This window comes from Cotesia glomerata, linkage group LG4, assembly GCF_020080835.1.
Source record: "Cotesia glomerata isolate CgM1 linkage group LG4, MPM_Cglom_v2.3, whole genome shotgun sequence".
NCBI classification, from domain to species: domain Eukaryota; kingdom Metazoa; phylum Arthropoda; class Insecta; order Hymenoptera; family Braconidae; genus Cotesia; species Cotesia glomerata.
Window position 1 is genome coordinate 28,185,830 of NC_058161.1, and position 21,289 is coordinate 28,207,118.

A 21,289-nucleotide genomic window follows, 5' to 3' on the forward strand; every position below is an offset into this window, starting at 1 on the left:
CCGACACATTTCAAGCTGTTACTTTGAACATTTGTTACAAAAGCTATTGTAACTATCTAGTATGAATAATTATAACTTGTAACACTTAAGTATAATTCTTGGGGCGCGCGTATATCACAATTATATTCGTATTAAATTAGTTTTGAGTAATTTCTCAAAAACTACTGAGTAGATAAAGCGCAGGAAGAAATTATTTTGACGAAATTTTAGTCAATAGCAGAAGAATTACTAATCCGAACAAAAACAGTTTCACTGTAAAAAAATCGCGCCAAGTCCACGTTCATAAGACTATTAAGAAAAAAAAATTTTATTTCTTTACATAAAGATATACAATAAAAAATTAAAATATCCAAGTAACCGATATGATTGTATATGATTTTCGGAAATTAAAAAAAATTTTGTTGTAAATTTAAAAATTAAAAGAAACAATTTTGGAACGTATTTAGTGTGCGTGGTTACGAAATATTTCACTTTTTATGAAATTCCTAAAATCTATCTACTAGGAATTTTAAAAAAAATCGAAGTACACAATGACGCACACCAAGTACGTTCCAAAATTGTTTCTTTTAATTTTTAAATTTACAACAAAATTTTTTTTAATGTCCAAAAATCATATACAACCATATCGGTTATTTGGATTTTTTAATTTTTTATTTTATATCTTTTTGTAAAGAAATAAAAATTTTTTTTCTTAATAGTCTTATAAACGTGGACTTGGCGCGATTTTTTTACAGTGAAGCTGTTTTTGTTCGGATTTCAGTATTTTTTGTAATTATAATAAAAATTGACAATTTTAATTTAATACATTTCCGGTGGCAAACTATCCCCTTTAAGTTATAGTTCATGTAAAAGTTATTCTTGCGCCGCCTGGCGTGTGTAATTGCAAGCTGTTAAATATCTTTTTTTCACTGTAGTTTCCCATCTATTATAAGATTAGCATGCATCCTTATATTATTTAGTCTCTGGCCGTCCGCTTTTTACATAAGAAAAAAGTTAAAATCTAAAAATCTGGGTCGCTATAGTTTGTGCTGATTATTTTTAATAATTTTAAATAGAAATTATAAAGATAATTGATAATAATCAAGTAATACGCGTAATAAAAAGCATGAACTACTATTATAAAATATCATATAAAAAAAAAATCAAAATAAATTTGAAAAAAAATTTGTAACCTCAAAAAACCGTTCTGCTTACGGTATATACACACTCGGTAGTCTGGCTTGAAAACGGAACTTGGCGCCAGACTCTATCGAGTCTGTTGATTTTTAAATTTTTCTATTTTATATCTTTTTGTAAAGAAAAAAAAAAATTTTTTTTTTCTTAATAGTCTTATGAACGTGGACTTGGCGCGATTTTTTTACAGTGAAACTGTTTTTGTTCGGATTTCAATATTTTTTGTAATTATAATAAAAATTTGCAATTGGTACCAACTTAAATCTCAAGTTGGCTGCATTTTTTATAGCAAACTATCCCCTTGAAGCTACAGTTTATGTAAAAATAATTGCAGCGCACCCTGGCGGGTGTAGATGCAAGCTGTGAAATTTATTTTTTTAACTGTAGTTTCCCATCTATTGGACTATTACCATGCATTCTCGAATTACTTAGTCTGTGGCATGTCACTTTTTACATCGAAAAAAAGTCAGGATCGAAATTTTTGAGCTTGCTATAGTTTGTGCTGATAAAATTTAATAATTTCAAGTAGATTAATTGTTATAATTGAATATAATTAATTAATATCAGTAAAATAAAGCATGAATTACTGTTATAATATAAAATTTAGGAACAAGAAGTACCGTAGAATTAAATAAAATTTTGCAACCTCAAAATACCGTTCTGCTTACAGTAAACACAGTCGCTAGTCTGGCGCTCCGTTTACAACGGATTTGAACGGAACTTGGCGCCAGATTCTACCGAATCTGTGGATGCTTAATAATTTTTTTTTTTCTCCTGCCTAAGCCGAAAGTTCAAATACCTTCCGCTTGCAGCCGGAATAAAGCAGCAGTTTCTATCCTCGGAATAAATGAACGCGCACGCGCAATAGTGCCTACATCGGCTCTCACGCATTGTACGTTCTTCTCTTTAACACATACTTTTTCCGTCAGCACTTCATGTTGCGTCATTAGTGCAATATACTATAATTATAATAAAAATAATGTAATTTAGTGATAATGTGATTTATGATAATGTTTAGTGATAATTTAGTGATAATGTTATAGTTTGAAAATTTCAAAAATTATCATATTGTACCAAAAAAAAGTTGATTTACATAAAATATGTTAAATCACCAAGTCACTAGAATTATTCTTATATTAAAATTATCATCTAATATTATTATTAAGATTATCCATAATTATTATGAAATGAATATTTATAATTACTATTAATATTTATCAATATGAATATTTGAATTTATAACACAAAATTAATTTTTTTAATATCTTTACTTAAATAATAATTTTAAATTATTAGTTATGATAATTTTAAATTAAGTCACTAAAATTATTCTTATATTAAAATTATCATCTAATATTATCATTAAGATTATCCATAATTATTATTAAATGAATGCTTATAATTACTATTAATATTTATCAAAATGATTATTTAAAGTTATAATAAAAATTATTCTGTTATTTTCATAACACTAATTATTTTTTTTAATATCTTTACTTAAATAATAATTTTAAATTGTATTTTTTCTTGACTGGGGGGGCTCCGCCCCCTGCCTCATGGGCTTCGCCCCTGGACCCCTTCCATGATTACCTACGATGCTATTGCATTAAAAGATTCGCGAACTTTCGGCTTGGCAGGAGAAAAAATAGTATGTGTGACACGGGACGAAAGTACTACATCCTCACCCGCGTGTTTGCCACCCTCGCCTTCGGCTCGGGTGGCAATCACACACGCGGGACAGAATGTAGTACTTTCGTCCCTCGTGGCACAATATACTATTTTTTAAGTTTTCTATAAAGGGAATTAATGCTAGTAATTCTCCAAGTGTAGGGGAGAAGGGGGTCAATTGAACCAAAAAAAGTTTAGTAATTTTTTACTATTCGAATTAAAACTAAATAATAACTTTTTTTTTCTTGGAATGATAGTTTATTAAGTCTACTATCATTATCAATACATAAATTAGTTAATAAACAACGTGAATTTTTAAAAATTATTAATTTATCCAAACGCGTCGAATGGTTCAATTGACCCCCGCTCGGGGGGCAATTGAACCACTGCTCGGGGTCAATTGAACCAATGACATTTATAACTCAAACCCGAACTTTTAATAAATAACATATTAGTTGTTACTTTCTAATATTACTGTTGCACATTTTTGATACACATATATTATATTTAATAAATTAAAAATCGATTTAAAAATAATTTTAATTACAAATTGAGTTTATCAAATTGTTAGGTTATTTTCCTGAGTATTTTTCACGTCGAGTCAAGATGCGCGCGCATGTCCCATGCTTCTCCGTATGGTTCAATCGTCCCCGGGACTGCTGGTTCAATTGACCCCGTATAATTTTAAAACAATTAATAGTAAATAATAAATAAATAAACCATTCTATCACTATAAACAAAGTTGAGGATTATAAAATATAAGTATATACAACTACTATAATTCAAATTTTATCAATTAATTCAAAAATTTAAATATTATTAAACAATTTGTCACCAGCCGAAAAGAAAGTTTGCATGTCTAAAAATAAGAAAATCTCAATTTTTCAAAATTTATCGATCGCAATGATTTCAAATTTTGATCATATCCGAGTTTAACATATTAGAATCTAATTCTAAGAGCATGAAGCGTTTTTTCAATTTTTTCGATTTTTTAAGTCGAGTGGTTCAATTGCCCCGTGGTTCATTTGACCCCCTTCTCCCCTATATATGAGAGATGTAATTATATTCAAATTATGGATAACAAAAATTACTAAGTTAATACACACAACGATTTTCACAGTGTAAACACATGAAGAACACTAGTTTATAATGTTTAGCTAGGAATGGTTTCTAGTTCATGCTTTGAGCCTAACGGCTATGCACAGAACCACTTTGAAAATTAAATTACATTTCGTCATGTTAAATTGTATCTGAAAGCCATTCGTATGGAATCGGAAAAATTATTGACCGAGTGCAGGAAAAAAAAATATTGTGGCTTTCAAATGTGGTTTCTGTTAACAATTGTAAATATTAATAAATTTAATGTTTTTTTGTAAAAAACAAATTTATTGTCGAGAGTATGAAAATATAAGTGATGAAATTTTATATTGAAATGTTTTCAATGGATTTGATTTTAAAAAATATCAAATTCTCTACGGAGAAACATTGAAGCGAAATTATTTTTTGCAATAACATTTTCATAATGTATATTGTCATGAATAAATCTATATGAATAAAAATTAAAGGGTGTGTGTAAGCGTGTCTATTGAAGAAGGCTAAACCCATTCGGGTATTTTTTTTAGGTCATTATTATCAAATTAAGTTTTTATGCACGAAAAAATTGTAAAAGTTGCCTGAAAAATTAATAAATGTAGGACAAAACTTGAAATTGTTTTTTAAGAGACTTTTGTATCAATCCTCGACCATTACTCATGATTAAAAGGATGGATATTGCGTAATTCTTTATTTGTTTTTTTTGTTAGTCCTAAAACGTTTTTAAAAAGAAGGAATTTTCGCAATTACAAAGAAGGGTTAGAAAAATTCTGATAAGCTGCTAAAATCATAATTTTTGTTTTTAATTAAGAAAAAAAAATCTTGAACAAAAACCCCCTGTAAAAACACATTTCAATCGAAATTAAAATACAACTACAATTGTCTTGACTTTTATTTCTTTGCGATATTCAATTTTGTGATTATTAGATGGCATAAGGTCGAGTAAGATTATTAACAATGCAATTAATTTATTGTGTGAATGAAAAAAAGTCATTAATAAATTTTTTGAATATGGACAGAACAAAGTCTACCGGGTCAGCTAGACTAAAAATAAAATCTTATAGTTGTCAGATAGTTTGTAACAGGGTAAATTACCCTTAATCGATAAGTCGCCAGAGATCGATAACTTTTCGACTAGAATTTGAGCGCATCGATCTTCGGGCCTAGAGAGAGAGCAGGAGGGGGTATTTTTGGGGTCGTTATATAGACGAGCCATGCGTGGTGTCCGCAGAAATAGTAAAGTGTTGGAACGAGTAACATCAAGAAGTCTGTCACAGGGTTTTTATTCCCTGTGTGCGTCCCTCCCTGCGCCTAAATTTGGCAACAGATCCACACTCGGTGTGTCTCTGAATTTATTATTTTATATTGATTTATGAATTTATTTATTGAATTTAATATTATTAATATTATTTATATTTGAAATTTCTAATATTATGGTTATTAATTTAAGAATTAATTTTATCTTTATTTCAGACATTTATAATGAATTATTTGTAATTTATTATTATTATTATTTGTGTGCATTGCCGTAAATCATTGGCATATAGTACCTAATTTCACTATGAGTGATAAATCATAGCCTTTACTCGCACGGGTGAGGCCCTACAATATCGATCGCGAGCAAAGAGTTCATTGAATTAGGGAAAATGGCTAGAGAGGCCCTTGTTGTCGAACCCGAGGCCTCGAACGGTTTACGGTGACAAAAATTGAGCAGACACGCGGTGGCCCGCTTGGTGGGAGGTAGACACGCGGGACCTCCGCTATTGTAAGTAGTGTGGATTTGGTGCCTTGGTTTGAGTTTCCTTTTTCTGGTGAGTACTCACAAGTTGAGATCAATTAATATCCGCACACCGCTGTCTTCTGGCTTAAATAAGTTATTCTTTTACTGTCCAATTAAAATCACTATCGATTGATCGGGTCGATCCCGTAGCGAGTAAGGGTTATCATAAGGGAATATTTGTACCTGCCCCGAAAGCCGCGTGTTGGGTCCTCGATACGGCCAGCAATTTTTATAATTATTATTGTCAAATTAGGTTTATTATTTTGCGTCATTGACAATTATTATTGTCAAACATTAACTATCATTACAAGTATTATTTTCAAGCGCAATTCAGATTTAATATTCTTAAATTTTAATTATTGTGACGATTATTGTTTCGATTGCGGTTATTATTATTCTCGAACGCAATATTGTAAAATAAGTTGAAGAAAAATTTATATGTTAATCACGAATTCCATAAAGGATTTATTTTGTTATTTAAAGGATAAATTTAGTTTTAAGTAACTTCGTTTTTGAATAAATAATTTATTTATTTTTATTGAAATTTTCTGATCCATTAATAATTAATGTATGAAAGCTGATTCCCGGATTCTTTTCGTATGACTCATCTTCCTATCTTAGTTAAATAATCTAGGATATTAGCTTATAATTATTTAGTTATTATTTTTGATTCCAAATAATATACTCATCTCGACTTTGATTATTTCGTGATTTATTTTCCATTCTCATTAATTTAAATCGTTAATTGATCGTCCGGCGCGGCCCCTGGAATTTTTATTATTTTTGGTAATTTTCATAAAAAATTACCTGGCGTCCAAATGTGCACTAACCCAGCCTGAGGGGTTTCCGGGTTAATTTTATTATATGTTTAAAAAGAGCGAGCGTAAAATACCCTACCCAGCCGATATCTCCGCCATCGGTCGAATTTAGTTAAATTTTGGGGAAAAGTATTGTTACAAGTCCAAAGAAGGAAGCGAGTATCAACTGTAGAGTTTCTTCAACCAAATTTACACCAGGTATTGGACTTTGGTAATGATGAGCCTTGGGGCCATATACCCGGCTCATCAAACACACTACTTCTCATTTTATTTATTCAAGTTTGGATAATTCAATTGTTTAATAATTTTGCTCAATAATAATTAATTAATTAATTGAATTGATTCGTTAATTGCTGGGAGCGTTCCCTCCGAGGGTTTATACCCGAGGAATGTTCTACACAGTAAAAAAATTTTCGTAAAATTTAACATAAAATTTTGTGTAGATGATTTTTTTACACAAAATTTATGTTAATTCTACACATACTGTTTGTATTAATGAAACCAACATAATTCTGTGTTAAAAGTAACACAAAAATATGTTAAAACTTTCATTGGCTGATTCTCGGATTTCTACACACTTAAATGTTATCCATAACACAAATAAAGTGTTGATTGTAACTTTTTCTTTGTGTTACTCAGATCAGCTGTCAAATATGTGAGTTTTACTAATAATTTAAATATATATATATTTTGTGATTAAAAAAAATACATGAGCAATTGAAAATAATAAATTAAAGGAAAAATGCACATGTAGAAAATTAAAAAAACTGTAAGTTTATTTTCTAATAATTTATTAATTTCAATTATTTATTTTTTTGTCTAATTCAAAAAAATAAATGAAAATTAAGTTAGCCGACATCTGAAAATTTTTACAATTTTTTTTAATGAAAAAATTATTACAAAAAAATAAAAAAAACAAATTTCACTTGTAGAAAATTTGAAGAATTATTCGTGTAATTTTTTTTAAGTATTTTTTAACTTGTAAATAATTTGTCAAAAAAAATCAACATGTCTGCTAGATTCATAATCATAAAATTTATAATTTTTCTTATTTTATTTATTTCCTCATAATTTAAAATTTATTCTGCCTTCTAGATTCACACTAGAAAGGACATTAACCTTGTAATGAATTTTAAGGTTACAATTCTGTTATCGGATGTTTTAATATAAATTACCCTTTATTTACTTAGTTTTTAATTGCTATACACTACAATTGTATATTTATTAGCTGCATTTAAGTATTTTACGTAATGACACAAATCAAAATCCACCAAATTAAAATGACGTTGAGACTATCACATTTACATGTCTATCTTGACTATATATGAAGAATTCTTTAACATAAATTTTGTGTTGGTTGGCCAGTAACATTAAAAAAGTGTAGTTTTACTTTGAATTAACACTTGAGTGTGTTAAAAAATGGATGGATTGATCAATAAAAACCGTTTGTGTAGAATTAACATAAATTTTATGTAAAAAAAACATCTACACAAAATTTTATGTTAAATTTTACGAAAATTTTTTTACTGTGTAGACCTCTTGGGTTTGCAAGTCGTGAATAATTAATTTTATTAATACAGTTGGTTAATAATTATTAACATCTTCGATTGGCTTAAATAAATATATTTTATATTAATTAAATTCTGAACACCGAGAAGGTTCCAATCGACACGACATAGTATTCGGTACCCGAGGTCAAAACGTGCTACGCGATAACGAACGCCGGCATCCATTTTGAGCGCGCAAATTCCTTGTGAATTTTATTACGCAATAAATCGTAAAATTAACAACTGGATAATTATTACTATTTACAACAATTGAATTATCTTTTATTAAGACTATTTATTATCTTGAATTAAATATTGATATCGTATTAATTTTGGAAACTATTTTATTATTTGGAAAATAATTTATTGAGAATTGGCTACTGAACTTCGATGCAATTGAGATCGAATTAACCGTGGATAATTTTTCGTGAATTTATTTTATATTGAGACAAATTGTTTTATTAATTATTTATAAATCGAAAAATTCCACGTGGTCATTAATACATTGAACTATCGAAGACTAAAATTATTATTTTATTGGAATTATTTATAAAAACTATTTATTGTGTGGATTACGTCCGAGTAAAAAAAAATTTAGTTAATTTTATAAAGAATGTTCTTCGAAAGAATTTAAGTTAATGCGCAGAGTTAAGCTCGTGTTAAATTTGGAATAAAAGAAGCGTCGGTTTTAAGCCGAAAATTTTAAGAAGTAAATTTATTAATCGTGAGGATAATTCATGAGTTTTATTGTAAGCTAATGACTGAACAATTTTAGTGAAAATTAACGTTGTAAATTTTGGAGTCTAATTTTTGTAAATCCGGAAATAAAAGTAAAGTAGAGTCAGTTGTGTGTGTGGAGACGCGTGGGTAATGTGTGTGTGAGATAGTACCGCTCAAGAGGCACGTTGAGGACGCTTGAGTCCATCTGACTCCGGGGCGGGAAATCCTAGAAGCCGTTGTATAGACGCCAAGTGGGGTACAACGGTAGTAAGTTAGAAGCCGTGGTATAGACGCCAAGTGGGGTACCACGGTAGTAAGATAAAAACTGCGGTATAGACGCTCCATAAGAGGGTACCGTCAGGATTAAGAATTTTGATAGAGCGTGAGGGTCCGGTGGACAGCGTGACTTAGTTAGAAACTGCAGTATAGACGCTCCATATGAGGGTACTGTAGGATTAAGAATTTTTGTTAGTTTTAAGAAGTCCTGGTCAGCCGTTAGTTAGGCTGTAGTCTTAAGTTGTTAATTGTAAGTGCAAGTGCACAGTTGTTAATTTTGTTGTTAAATAAATACCGGTCATTTTTGTTAAATAAAAATTTATTTCTTTCAGACCACCTTCCTCCACTCTCTCTCCCTGTAGATTATTAAGCTCAGCTCTGGTTTCCGGTTCCAGGAACCGAGATACAAAATCCTGGTGGCGCCCTTGTTAATTTAGAATCATTTTTGCTCGGTATTGTTTTATTTCTATTAAATTAATTAAGGGGCCAATGAGCGGAAGGAAAAAGCACCCGTTACAAGTTGTAGACATCTACGGTAGTTGGCGCCCACACTGAAAAAATATATATGCGCATATATGCTGATAAAATTACATATACGTCGCACATATAAAATATATACGCCACATCCCATACAAAAAATGAAGATCGGCCCGATACTGGGCCAAGACTGGTAACCGATCTTTAAGTATCGGCCGAGTATCGTGAAATATCGTTGGGCCAAGACTGGGCAAGTATCGGATGGTAACACCCAGCCGATATAGGCGACTGAGCGTCGGCCGAACATAGTAATCAAGCATTGGCCGAGCATCGGCCAAGCATAGGCAAAAAATCAAATTTTAGGTAAAATAATAAAAAAAAAATTTTTTTTTCGTTGTTTATTAGTAGATTTTATAAAAATCTAACTATTGCAGCCGTCCTCATGGCGCAACTTTTAAAAAATTTAGCCATTTTCTGACTCAGTTTTTCGAGCTGAGTCAGAATAGTATATTGTGCCACAAGGGACGAAAGTACTACATTCTGTCCCACGTGTGTGATTGCCACCCGAGCCGAAGGCGAGGGTGGCAAACACGCGGGTGAGGATGTAGTACTTTCGTCCCGTGTCACACATACTATTTTTTCTCCTGCCAAGCCGAAAGTTCGCGAATCTTTTAATGCAATAGCATCGTAGGTAATCATGGAAGGGGTCCAGGGGCGAAGCCCCGTGAAGGCTGGGGCGGAGCCCCCAGTCAAGAAAAATACAATTTAAAATTATTATTTAAGTAAAGATATTAAAAAAAATAATTAGTGTTATGAAAATAACAGAATAATTTTTATTATAACTTTAAATAATCATTTTGATTAATATTAATAGTAATTATAAGCATTCATTTAATAATAATTATGGATAATCTTAATGATAATATTAGATGATAATTTTAATATAAGAATAATTTTAGTGACTTAATTTAAAATTATCATAACTAATAATTTAAAATTATTATTTAAGTAAAGATATTAAAAAAATTAATTTTGTGTTATAACTTCAAATATTCATATTGATAAATATTAATAGTAATTATAAGTATTCATTTCATAATAATTATGGATAATCTTAATAATAATATTAGATGATAATTTTAATATAAGAATATTTCTAGTGACTTGGTGATTTAACATATTTGATGTAAATCAACCTTTTTTTGGTACAATATGATAATTTTTGAAATTTTCAAACTATAACATTATCACTAAATTATCACTAAACATTATCATAAATCACATTATCACTAAATTACATTATTTTTATTATAATTATAGTATATTGCACTAATGACGCAACATGAAGTGCTGACGGAAAAAGTATGTGTTAAAGAGAAGAACGTACAATGCGTGAGAGCCGATGTAGGCACTATTGCGCGTGCGCGTTCATTTATTCCGAGGATAGAAACTGCTGCTTTATTCCGGCTGCAAGCGGAAGGTATTTGAACTTTCGGCTTAGGCAGGAGAAAAAATACATATAGTTCAAAAGTTTATATATATGTGTATTTATACGATATAACGCGACTTGTCAGCACGATAGCGTTTTCAATTTATAACCGATTCTTCTCAAACTCAACATGCTTTATCTATCGATCAAAACCAAAGTTAAGTTCTAAGATGAGCTTAATCGGGCGAGTAATTTGAAAATTACAGGATTTTGAAATTTTGAAAATCGTAAAAATTGCTGTTTTTACTACTGCAACTTGGTATAATTACTGAACTAGACAAGATATTAAAATTCGGTAAAATGCATCGTAAAGGTCTTTTAATAAACTTCAATTTTCACTACTCAGAAGTGGTAATAGCCTCAATATTACTCCTTTTAGAGTTCGTTTAATGAAACAGTTTTACTGTTGCAGCCGTTTTAGAATTATTGTCTGCATCATAGCTTAATCATGATGTAAATTCAATAGTTACGATATTGATCAGTCTTTCGTGTAATGTTTTTGGGCAGGTCGTCAGTAAATATGTCACAAATTAGTTCTAAATATTGTTTTCTTCAATTAAAATTTTGTCCGGTTTTAAAATTTTGATTAACTTGGAAACTGTTGTTCCTAAGCGGTTACTTAAAATTTGGACATTTATAATTCAAATCTTATAATCTTTGCAATTGTTTGATTAATATTTGAGAAACTTTTTCTTCACAAGATAACTTTTTTTCCAAAATTTGTTCTAAATAGTTTTAAACTTATTATTGAATTTTGTTTTTAATTTATAAACTAAGTTATACGTTATTAGTATTTATATTATTTTATTAAAAATCGATTTTCTTTATTTGAAAAATCTACTTCCATTTCGGCTGCCGAATGGCCTTTTTTTTGAATTATTATTATTCTGAGATGATGGACTACTGGTTGATAGAAATTAATTCTGAAAAAATTCGGGTGTGGAGAGATTTGAACCTGATCCGTCTGCGTGGAAGTCTCGAGCGGTGTCACGGGCGCTGCTAACTGATCTGAATGTAGTGTTCTTAGTTTAATCATTTCAATGTTCAACAATCAATTTTTCTCAGTATAATTGAGTTAACTTGATTGTTGTTACGAATTTTTCTATTTATTTCATAATTGAACAATTTCTGAATTTTAATAATAAAAAATAACTTCCCAGTTTTTTAAAACTTCATTTTTTAAGCAAGAACTTCAAAATTAATTAAAAATAAATGATTTATTAGTAAATAAATCTATATATTTATATTTGTATATTTTTATTTATATTCATAAATCTATTTATAAGTAAATGAATCATTTATTAAAAATCATTAGTTTCGTGCTAAAATATTTTTTTTTTTAATACTAAAAGAAATAGTTTTAACTGATTGGGTAATGTAAAAATTTATCGAAAAAGTCTTCCAAAAAAATATTTGTTCAATTCTTAGCTAATTTCATTTTTTATAATATTTACTAATTTTTTTTGAAATTATTCAGTATGTGAAAAATAAACGTAAAATCTTTAAATATTTTACTCTCGGCTGTGAGTTTTGGATACATGCATGCGGGTCGCTAGACTCAAGTACCTACTTTTATGACTCTGTCCGTTGAGGTCATATAAATGCAGTCTCTTGTTCTCTTCGTAACCCGAGCGCTCATCTGGTTCGATTTAAAATATTTTCCGTTTTAACTTTCTTCCCTTTCTAATATTTTTGTCAACGTATTTTTCTTAACAATATTTCTCGGAAATGTACTCCCAATAATAAAATGAAAAGAGTCTCCGTACTCTGTTGTTCTTAAAATACTACCAAAAGAGTCGGTCCAAAAGGATCTCTCCGAGCGACAACTACGTCAATTTCAGTCAAGTTCCAAGTTTAAATCGAATCCTCTTTGTTAGCATTTCGTTTTTCAACTAAGTACCAATTTTTAAAATCTACATTAACATCATTTAATCGCTGAGTTTCACTTAAAGTGAATTGTGAGGTGAAATATCAGTGTCGTTTCATCAATCTGTGATTGAAGTTCACCACGACGTTGATTCACCACTATCATCAGAACTCTACAGTCACGAGCTTAAACCGTTACATTAATACATTCATCAGACATTTAAGAGCTCAAGCAGCACATGGTATTGTATTTTAGTAAACCTAAAATACCAAAAAGGTACGAATCAAATTTATACTTGCATACATATTCAATACAACATTTCCCTCAGCGTCGGGAGGATGTCGGTTCGGCCGTCAGCCTTAAACCGCCCACCGGTGCTGAGCTGACTTACTAGTTCCAATTCATATTCAATTACAATACGCTCATTATGATACTGCGCATATTTCACATTTCTTGCATACACGCAAAAAAAAAAATTGGGGCTGCCACATGATACATTCCTGTGGCAGCCACATGATTTTTTCATGTGGCTACCACATGATTTTCCTGTGGCAGCCACATGAATTTTTCATGTGGCTGCCACATGATTTTCATGTGACTGCCACATGATTTTCCTGCAGCAGCCACATGTTTTTTTCATGTGGCTGCCACATGATTTTCATGTGACAGCAACATGATTTTCATGTGGCAGGCAATAATATTTAAAACAGCAATAATAATGATAATAATAATAATAATAATAATAATAATAATAATATATATTATTAAGAGAATAAAAAAAAATTTTGTGGCCAGTGTATTTATATGATAAAATGGGTTTTTGACCTGGAGTTGTGCCTTTTCAAGGTTTCATATTGAATAATTACAGAAAGAGCGGAAAAGCGGGGATCAGGTTTAGGGTTGGATATCTCAATTAAAACGCGTAATTTATTATCAAAAATAACACTAGTAATTTATTTACATTAATTACACTCAATATTTAATATTTTTAATAGCGGATTGTTAAGATAAAAGCGGATTTGTAAATTACAGCGTGGGTTGCAAAAGCGAAGCCGGTTGACACGTGGTTGAACACTTTGCCGGCACTGAAAAAGCGGTGAAATAAATGCACTGATAACACAATTTACCTATAACAAATTAAAGCGAATTATTAGCGGTTAATTTAAGCAATTTAAATTATAAAAATAGCGAAATGCGGTTAATTAACAATAAGCGAAAGTAAAGCGGAATTAATGGCGACTTGTTGCAACGAAAGCGTGGAAGCGAAAGATAATAATAATAATCCGTCTTCTTCCTCGTTGAGTTGGGGAAGAAGGCTATTGCGCATGTCTAGTGGGAGCGATCAGCCAATAAAGCGGTCGATTCATGACGTGATCGAGAGGCTGATTTTCTATTGGCGGTTCGATTTTTGCGGGAACTAGCGGTGGACAGGTGCGTCTCTTGAATTTGGGTGTCCCCCAGGAGCGAGTTAATCGCTACTGGGCCTTGTTCACCGAACATTCTCCCCCGGGTTGGCGGCTGCGTCGACAAGACCATCTTCTTCATGCGTTAGCGGCAGGACACAGAGCTTTGTAATTGGACGTACCAGCTCTGTGTTAACTGTCTTAACAGTTACTACGCGGATTTGTCCATCTTCACCTGGATGGACAGCAATTACTTTGGCTAATGGCCACTTGGTTGGCAGGAGATCCTCAGTGGTGATCAGTACTACTGAACCCACCTTGATCTGGTTGCGTCGATGATGCCACTTTGAAATGGCCTGGTAGCGGTGGATGCAGTCCTGGTAGTAGCGTTTCCAGAAATGTTGAACCATTTGCTGGACTTGTTCCCAGTGCGAGAGCCGAGCAGGTTGTAAATCTGTCAGAGATGGCTCTGGGATAGCGGTCAGTGACTGTCCGATTAAGAAGTGACCTGGAGTCAGTACAGCCAGGTCAGCAGGATCTTCATTCAGCGGTGTGAGCGGTCTGGAATTCAATATGGCTTCAATTTGAGCCAGTAGCGTTGAATATTGCTCAAGCGTCAACAGCGAGTCTCCGATTGTTCTTCGAAGGTGAAATTTGATAGATTTCACAGCGGCTTCCCATTTTCCTCCAAAATGTGGAGCTCCAGGCGGATTGAATTTCCAGTTCGTGCCATCTTGAGCGATCAAGGTTGATAATTCTCGTAATGTGCGGGATCCTGCAGCGAATAGTCGTTTCAGCTCTTTATCTGCTCCTACAAAATTGGTTCCACAGTCTGAATATAGCGTGTGGCAGATACCTCGGCGACTAGTGAAGCGGCGATAAGCGGCGATGAAAGCGGCAGCGGTGTAGTCAGTTACTAGCTCTAAGTGTACAGCTGAACTGAACATGCATACAAAGACTGCAATCCAGCCTTTGGAGCGTGTTGCTCCACGTCCTTGAAACGTTTTCAGCGTGATAGGTCCAGCGTAGTCGAGTCCTGTATGCAAGAAGGCTCGAGTTGGCTGTACTCGTGCGGCGGGTAGTTGACCCATCAACTGTTGAGCGCGTTCTCCACGGTGTCTCGTGCAGATAACGCAGCGTAAAATAAATGATCTGACTGGAACACGGCCTCCAATGATCCAGACACTCTTGCGTAAGTCAGCGAGCGTAAGCTGAGTACCTCCGTGAAGCGTTTTGCGGTGCGAATCATCAATCAAAATTGATGTAAGCGGTGATTGTCGCGGTAGAATCGCTGGATGCCTCTCTTCTGGGTCCAGCAATGCGTTTCTCAAGCGGCCACCGACTCTCAGGACCCCTGATGGTCGATGAACGGAGTCAGCTTAGTGATGCTGTTATTTTTAGGCAGACCATCACCATCTTGTAGCGTGTGAATCTCTCTAGCGAAGTATTGTCCTTGAGTGAACTTAATCAAGGTCAATTTAGCGCGCTCAGGTCTGATGGAGTAAGCGGGTAGGCCAGCGAAGATTGTGGAACTCTTTTAAAGCGGTCGATGGCACGATGCCAGATGCTAAGCTTCCGTAGCAGTGGAAACAGCTGCGTGTAATGCGACAGTAATTGTTGGAGCAGGCAATTTTCTGCTTTCCAAGTTACTAGTGTCAGACCTTGGCGTTCTTCTCGATGCGTTGCGTTGTCTTTTGGAGGCTCCAGAGTGGGCCAAGAGGATTCTGGTTCATGAAGCCAAGTTGGTCCATGCCACCAGAGAGCGTGTTGTTTCAGTTTTAGCGTAGGTATACCTCTTGAAGCGCAGTCAGCGGGGTTTTGTTTTCCTGGAATAAATTTCCAGGAGACATCTCGAAGCGTTTCTTGGATTTTTCCCACTCTATTGCGGACGAATGTCTTCCAGCGGATTGCTGGACTTTTAATCCATGCGAGAGTCACGGCGGAGTCAGTCCAGAGATTGATCCTGACATTTTCAAGCGACTGAACTTCTTTAACATGAAGTATCAGTTGTGTTAGCAACCATGCGGCAGATAATTCCAAGCGTGGGATTGTCATGGTCTTCAGCGGTGCTACTTGCGTTTTGAACACAGAAGTGAGACCTTTGTGTTCCCATCAGCGTCAGTGACTCTCAAATAAACAGCGGCAGCCATAGCGTTTTGCGAAGCGTCTGAGAACCCGTGCAATTCCATAGTTGCTCCAGGTGCTATATTATTCCAGCGTGGAATGCGGATGGATTCGATGTTTCGAAGATCCTCGCGGTATCCAGTCCATTTGTGAATGAGTGATGGTGACAATTGTTCATCCCATGACACTCTATCTAGCCACAGATTTTGCATAAAGATCTTGGCTTTGACGACTATTGGTGCGAGAAGTCCTAGCGGATCATACAGTTTAGCGATTTCAGACAAAATAGCTCTCTTTGTCTTAGGCGTATCTGGCGGTAGCGTGTACTTGAACTGGAGAGCGTCAGTGCGTGAATTCCAGTACATGCCCAGGATTTTTACTGGTGCATCACTGATTTCTTTAAGCGGTGTATCCAGCTGCTTTTCTGGAGCGACTTCAGCGAGTAACCGTGGGCTATTGCTAGCCCATTTGGCAAGCGGGAAGCAGCCTGCTGCACACAGAGCTTTTGTTTGTACTGCAGCCTTGATAGCGTCTTCTTCGTTGTCTGCTCCACCGTAGATGTCATCTACGTAGCGTGTTTTCAACATTGGAGCAACAGCTAGCGGAAAGCGGTGTCCTTCATCCTTTACTAGTTGGATAAGCACACGTACAGCGTCAAAAGGTGCACTAGCGGTTCCGTATGTGACTGTCTTGAGACAGTAAGCGTCTATTAAGTCATTCTCATCTATCCAGAGAATGCACTGAAGCGGCCAATCAAGCGAGTCGACCTCAATCTGTCTGAACATCTTGGTGATGTCAGTAGCGAATAGAATCCTGCTGCAACGGATTCTCAACATCACATCAAAAATGTCAATTTGCGTTTTGGGTCCTGCGTGGAGAATGTCGTTCAATGAAATTCCTGTAGATGTTGCACAGGAACCATTGAACACTGTGCGGAGCTTCGTAGTGGTACTATCAAGCTTCAATACCCCATGGTGAGGCAAGAAGTAAGCGTTTGCGGGCAATTCGTTGACTGGTATTCGTACCATGTGTCCTAGCTGAATGTATTCTGCCATGAATGCACGATACATGTCAGAATATTCTCTTTCTCGCGACAAGCGAGTTATTAATCTGCGGAGTGACCCCATAGCTGCGTTGATAGAGTCGCCAAGTTGACTCTCAAGGGCCTTAAGCGGTAATCTCACTACGTAGCGTCCATCAGGCTGTCGATAATGCGTTTGACGAAAGTGAATTTCACATTCGTCTTCTTCAGCGGTGTTGAGCGGTGAACTTCCTGATGGAACTTCTTCCTGTTCCCAAAACTTAGCGATAGCGTCTTGTAATTCAGTATCTACTGACGCATGTAGTGCTGCGTGTGATGTTGAAGCGTGTTTAGCGGTGACAGCCCCATAGACGATCCAACCAAGCGTGGTGGATTGTGCAATAGGAGCATTGCGAGGTCCTCGTTGAATCTCTGCGTTCATAATCTGTGCGGCTGGTGATGCACCTAGAATAATATCTACAGGGCGTGGCTGTAGATACTGCGGGTCAGCGAGCTTGAGATTCTCAAGATGCGGCCATTTCGGATCAGCGATCACGAACGATGGAAGATCTACCGGCAGTGTTGGTAGAATATGCATGCTGACATGCATTGATGCGGTCGTACACAGCGAACGAAGCTCAATTGTGCTCACACCTAGTGAGCTTCCTGCGGAGACATTGCCAATGCCCTTGAGCATGACCATGTCACGCTGTAGCGGTTGTCCAAGCTTCTTGAAGAGCGACTGTCTCATAAATGAGAGCTCTGAACCTTGATCAATCAACACTCTGGCGGTGATTGGATTACCATGATGTGGGCGGACCTGGACTAAAGCGGTAGCTAGCAATACTTGAGCGGAAAGCGGATCTGTGCGGAAGATGTAGACTGCGGTGAAGCTGGTTTCGTTGGTGCATCCAAAATGGATGGACATGTGGTGACGTTGACCACATTTTCGGCAATCTTGAGCGGTCTTGCAATCTGCGGCGCGGTGCGGAACACGAAAGTTGAAGCACAAATTGCATTTTTCAACTATCTTGTGTAATTCTCCATAGCGAGGTTATTTAAGGCCCGAAGTCGAGTTTTCAGTCTTAATAAACGGAAAGTTCAGCGTACCGGTGTACGAATGACTATCAGGAGCAGCACCCGATGTGCTCTGCGATGCTCCTGACACTCGACCTTTCCTAGCGGTATTACACTTCACTTAAGACAGCACAATTTTTAAGCGGAATGATAAATTAATTTAATTGAGATAGAGCCAGCCTGATCCGGCTCGAGGGACCAATGAATAATTACAGAAAGAGCGGAAAAGCGGGGATCAGGTTTAGGGTTGGATATCTCAATTAAAACGCGTAATTTATTATCAAAAATAACACTAGTAATTTATTTACATTAATTACACTCAATATTTAATATTTTTAATAGCGGATTGTTAAGATAAAAGCGGATTTGTAAATTACAGCGTGGGTTGCAAAAGCGAAGCCGGTTGACACGTGGTTGAACACTTTGCCGGCACTGAAAAAGCGGTGAAATAAATGCACTGATAACACAATTTACCTATAACAAATTAAAGCGAATTATTAGCGGTTAATTTAAGCAATTTAAATTATAAAAATAGCGAAATGCGGTTAATTAACAATAAGCGAAAGTAAAGCGGAATTAATGGCGACTTGTTGCAACGAAAGCGTGGAAGCGAAAGATAATAATAATAATCCGTCTTCTTCCTCGTTGAGTTGGGGAAGAAGGCTATTGCGCATGTCTAGTGGGAGCGATCAGCCAATAAAGCGGTCGATTCATGACGTGATCGAGAGGCTGATTTTCTATTGGCGGTTCGATTTTTGCGGGAACTAGCGGTGGACAGGTGCGTCTCTTGAATTTGGGTGTCCCCCAGGAGCGAGTTAATCGCTACTGGGCCTTGTTCACCGAACACATATCATTCTCACCAATAGTCAATTTATTATGATCAGAATTAAGGCTGCATTCGAAAATGCTCTATCTCTAGATACATAATCAAGAAGTGATCTTGCATCTGGTGAACTACTGCCATTTCTAAAGATATAAGCTCATCCCTTCATTACACTCATCAAGACCTTTCATTTGAGTACCCACATGCATTTTTGATATATTTTTCATATATACATATATATAATATATATAAATATATGAAAAGTTAATGTGGGTACTCAAATGAAAGGTCTCGATGAGTGTAATGTCGGAGTGAGCTTATATCTTTAAAAATGTCAATAATTCACAAGATACAAGGTGATTTCTTAATTATTGATATTTTTAAAGATGTAAGCTCATCCTGATGTTACACTCATCAAGAGCTTTCGTTTGAGTACCCACATGCATTTTGATATATTTTTCATATATACATATATATAATATATATAAATATATGAAAAGTTGATGTGGGTACTCAAATGAAAGGTCTCGATGAGTGTAATGAAGGGATGAGCTTATATCTTTAAAAATGGCAATAGTTCACCAGATGCAAGGTGATTTCTTAATTATGTATCTAGAGATAGAGCATTTTCGAATGCAGTCTTAATTCTTATCATAATAAATTGACTATTGGTGAGAATGATATGAAACCTTGAAAAGGCACAACTCCAGGTCAAGACCTTTCTAATGATACCAAATTCATTCATAAAACCCCATTTTATCATATAAATACACTGGCCACAAAATTTTTCTTATTCTCTTAACAATATGGATTATTATTATTATTATTATTATGTTAATTATTATTGCTGTTTTAAATATTATTGCCTGCCACATGAAAATCATGTTGCTGTCACATGAAAATCATGTGGCAACCACATGGAAATAATCATGTGGCTGCCACAGAAAAATCATGTGGCAGTCACATGAAAATCATGTGGCAGCCACATGAAAAAAATCATGTGGCTGCCACAGGAGAATCATGTGGCAGTCACATGAAAATCATGTGGCTGCCACAGGATTGCATCATGTGGCAGCCCCAATTTTTTTTTTTGCGTGTAATACAATACGAATACTGAGCTTGAGTCGAGTTGAGACTTCACGAGCAAGTTCTCAAACTATTCATGTGCAGTGTTATTTTGAGCCCTTCTTGAGTTGCATCCCATTACATACATAAAATTCACACAATTATTGAGATTAAAATATTACATAATCTACACAAAGCAATCATTCAAACCGAGTTCTTTTCACTCTTTTATTCCACATAAATTTCATCCAATCAATGCACACCTTCGAAATCAGAATCTCAAATTCAAATCATCACTCGATCATACAGTCCACTATCTCTCTACAATCTATCCACTGTCAATCTCTCGCAATCTTCATTCAAACTCACAACAAGCTACATTGTTCACTTCGATTTACAGATCATATTTGAAACGAACGAACGAGCGAACGAGCGGACGAGCAAACAAGTGTACGAGCAAACGAGTGTACGAGTAAACAATTACTCGAAACCGAGTCCACGAGTTCCTCCCGAACTCCTTTTCACCTTCCGAAGCCAGCTTCGCACGGTTGGAAGTCAACCTCCCTCCAGCGGTCATCTTCAGACAACCACCAAAAATAACTCCACGCCAGTTTAACTTCCTCATAATCTTGCTGGGACCAGATTCATTAATATCAAATACATCATATTATTGTTATTAAAATTGTATTAAAAACCATACACTTCGAAATATAAAATCAAACAATATTCATTAATTTATTAAATCTGTTTTAGTGAAAACAAATGTTGATTTAATCCTAATAGAGCTTGTTGAATAATAACAATATTAAAAACTAAAAAATGATCACGTAATACGTATTAATTGTTTTCAAGTGTAATAAAGAATTAGC

General features: G+C 34.6%; 3 protein-coding genes across 4 annotated transcripts in view; 1 reads left to right on the plus strand and 2 right to left on the minus strand.

Moving 5' to 3' along the window:
- LOC123262459 (putative tyramine receptor 2) overlaps window positions 1-21,289 on the plus strand; it is a 183,869-nt gene that overhangs the window by 98,368 nt on the left and 64,212 nt on the right. The gene's annotated exons all lie outside the window — the stretch shown is intronic.
- LOC123264053 lies at window positions 14,397-16,365 on the minus strand. The gene is made up of 2 exons (XM_044727095.1): window positions 15,972-16,365; window positions 14,397-15,664 (listed from the first exon to the last, which is right to left on the minus strand). The coding sequence occupies exons 1-2, from the start codon at window positions 16,363-16,365 to the stop codon at window positions 14,397-14,399; spliced, it is 1,662 nt and encodes a 553-aa protein (XP_044583030.1).
- LOC123264054 lies at window positions 16,380-18,383 on the minus strand. The gene has a single exon (XM_044727097.1). It carries the CDS (start codon window positions 18,381-18,383, stop codon window positions 16,380-16,382), a length of 2,004 nt encoding a protein of 667 aa, XP_044583032.1.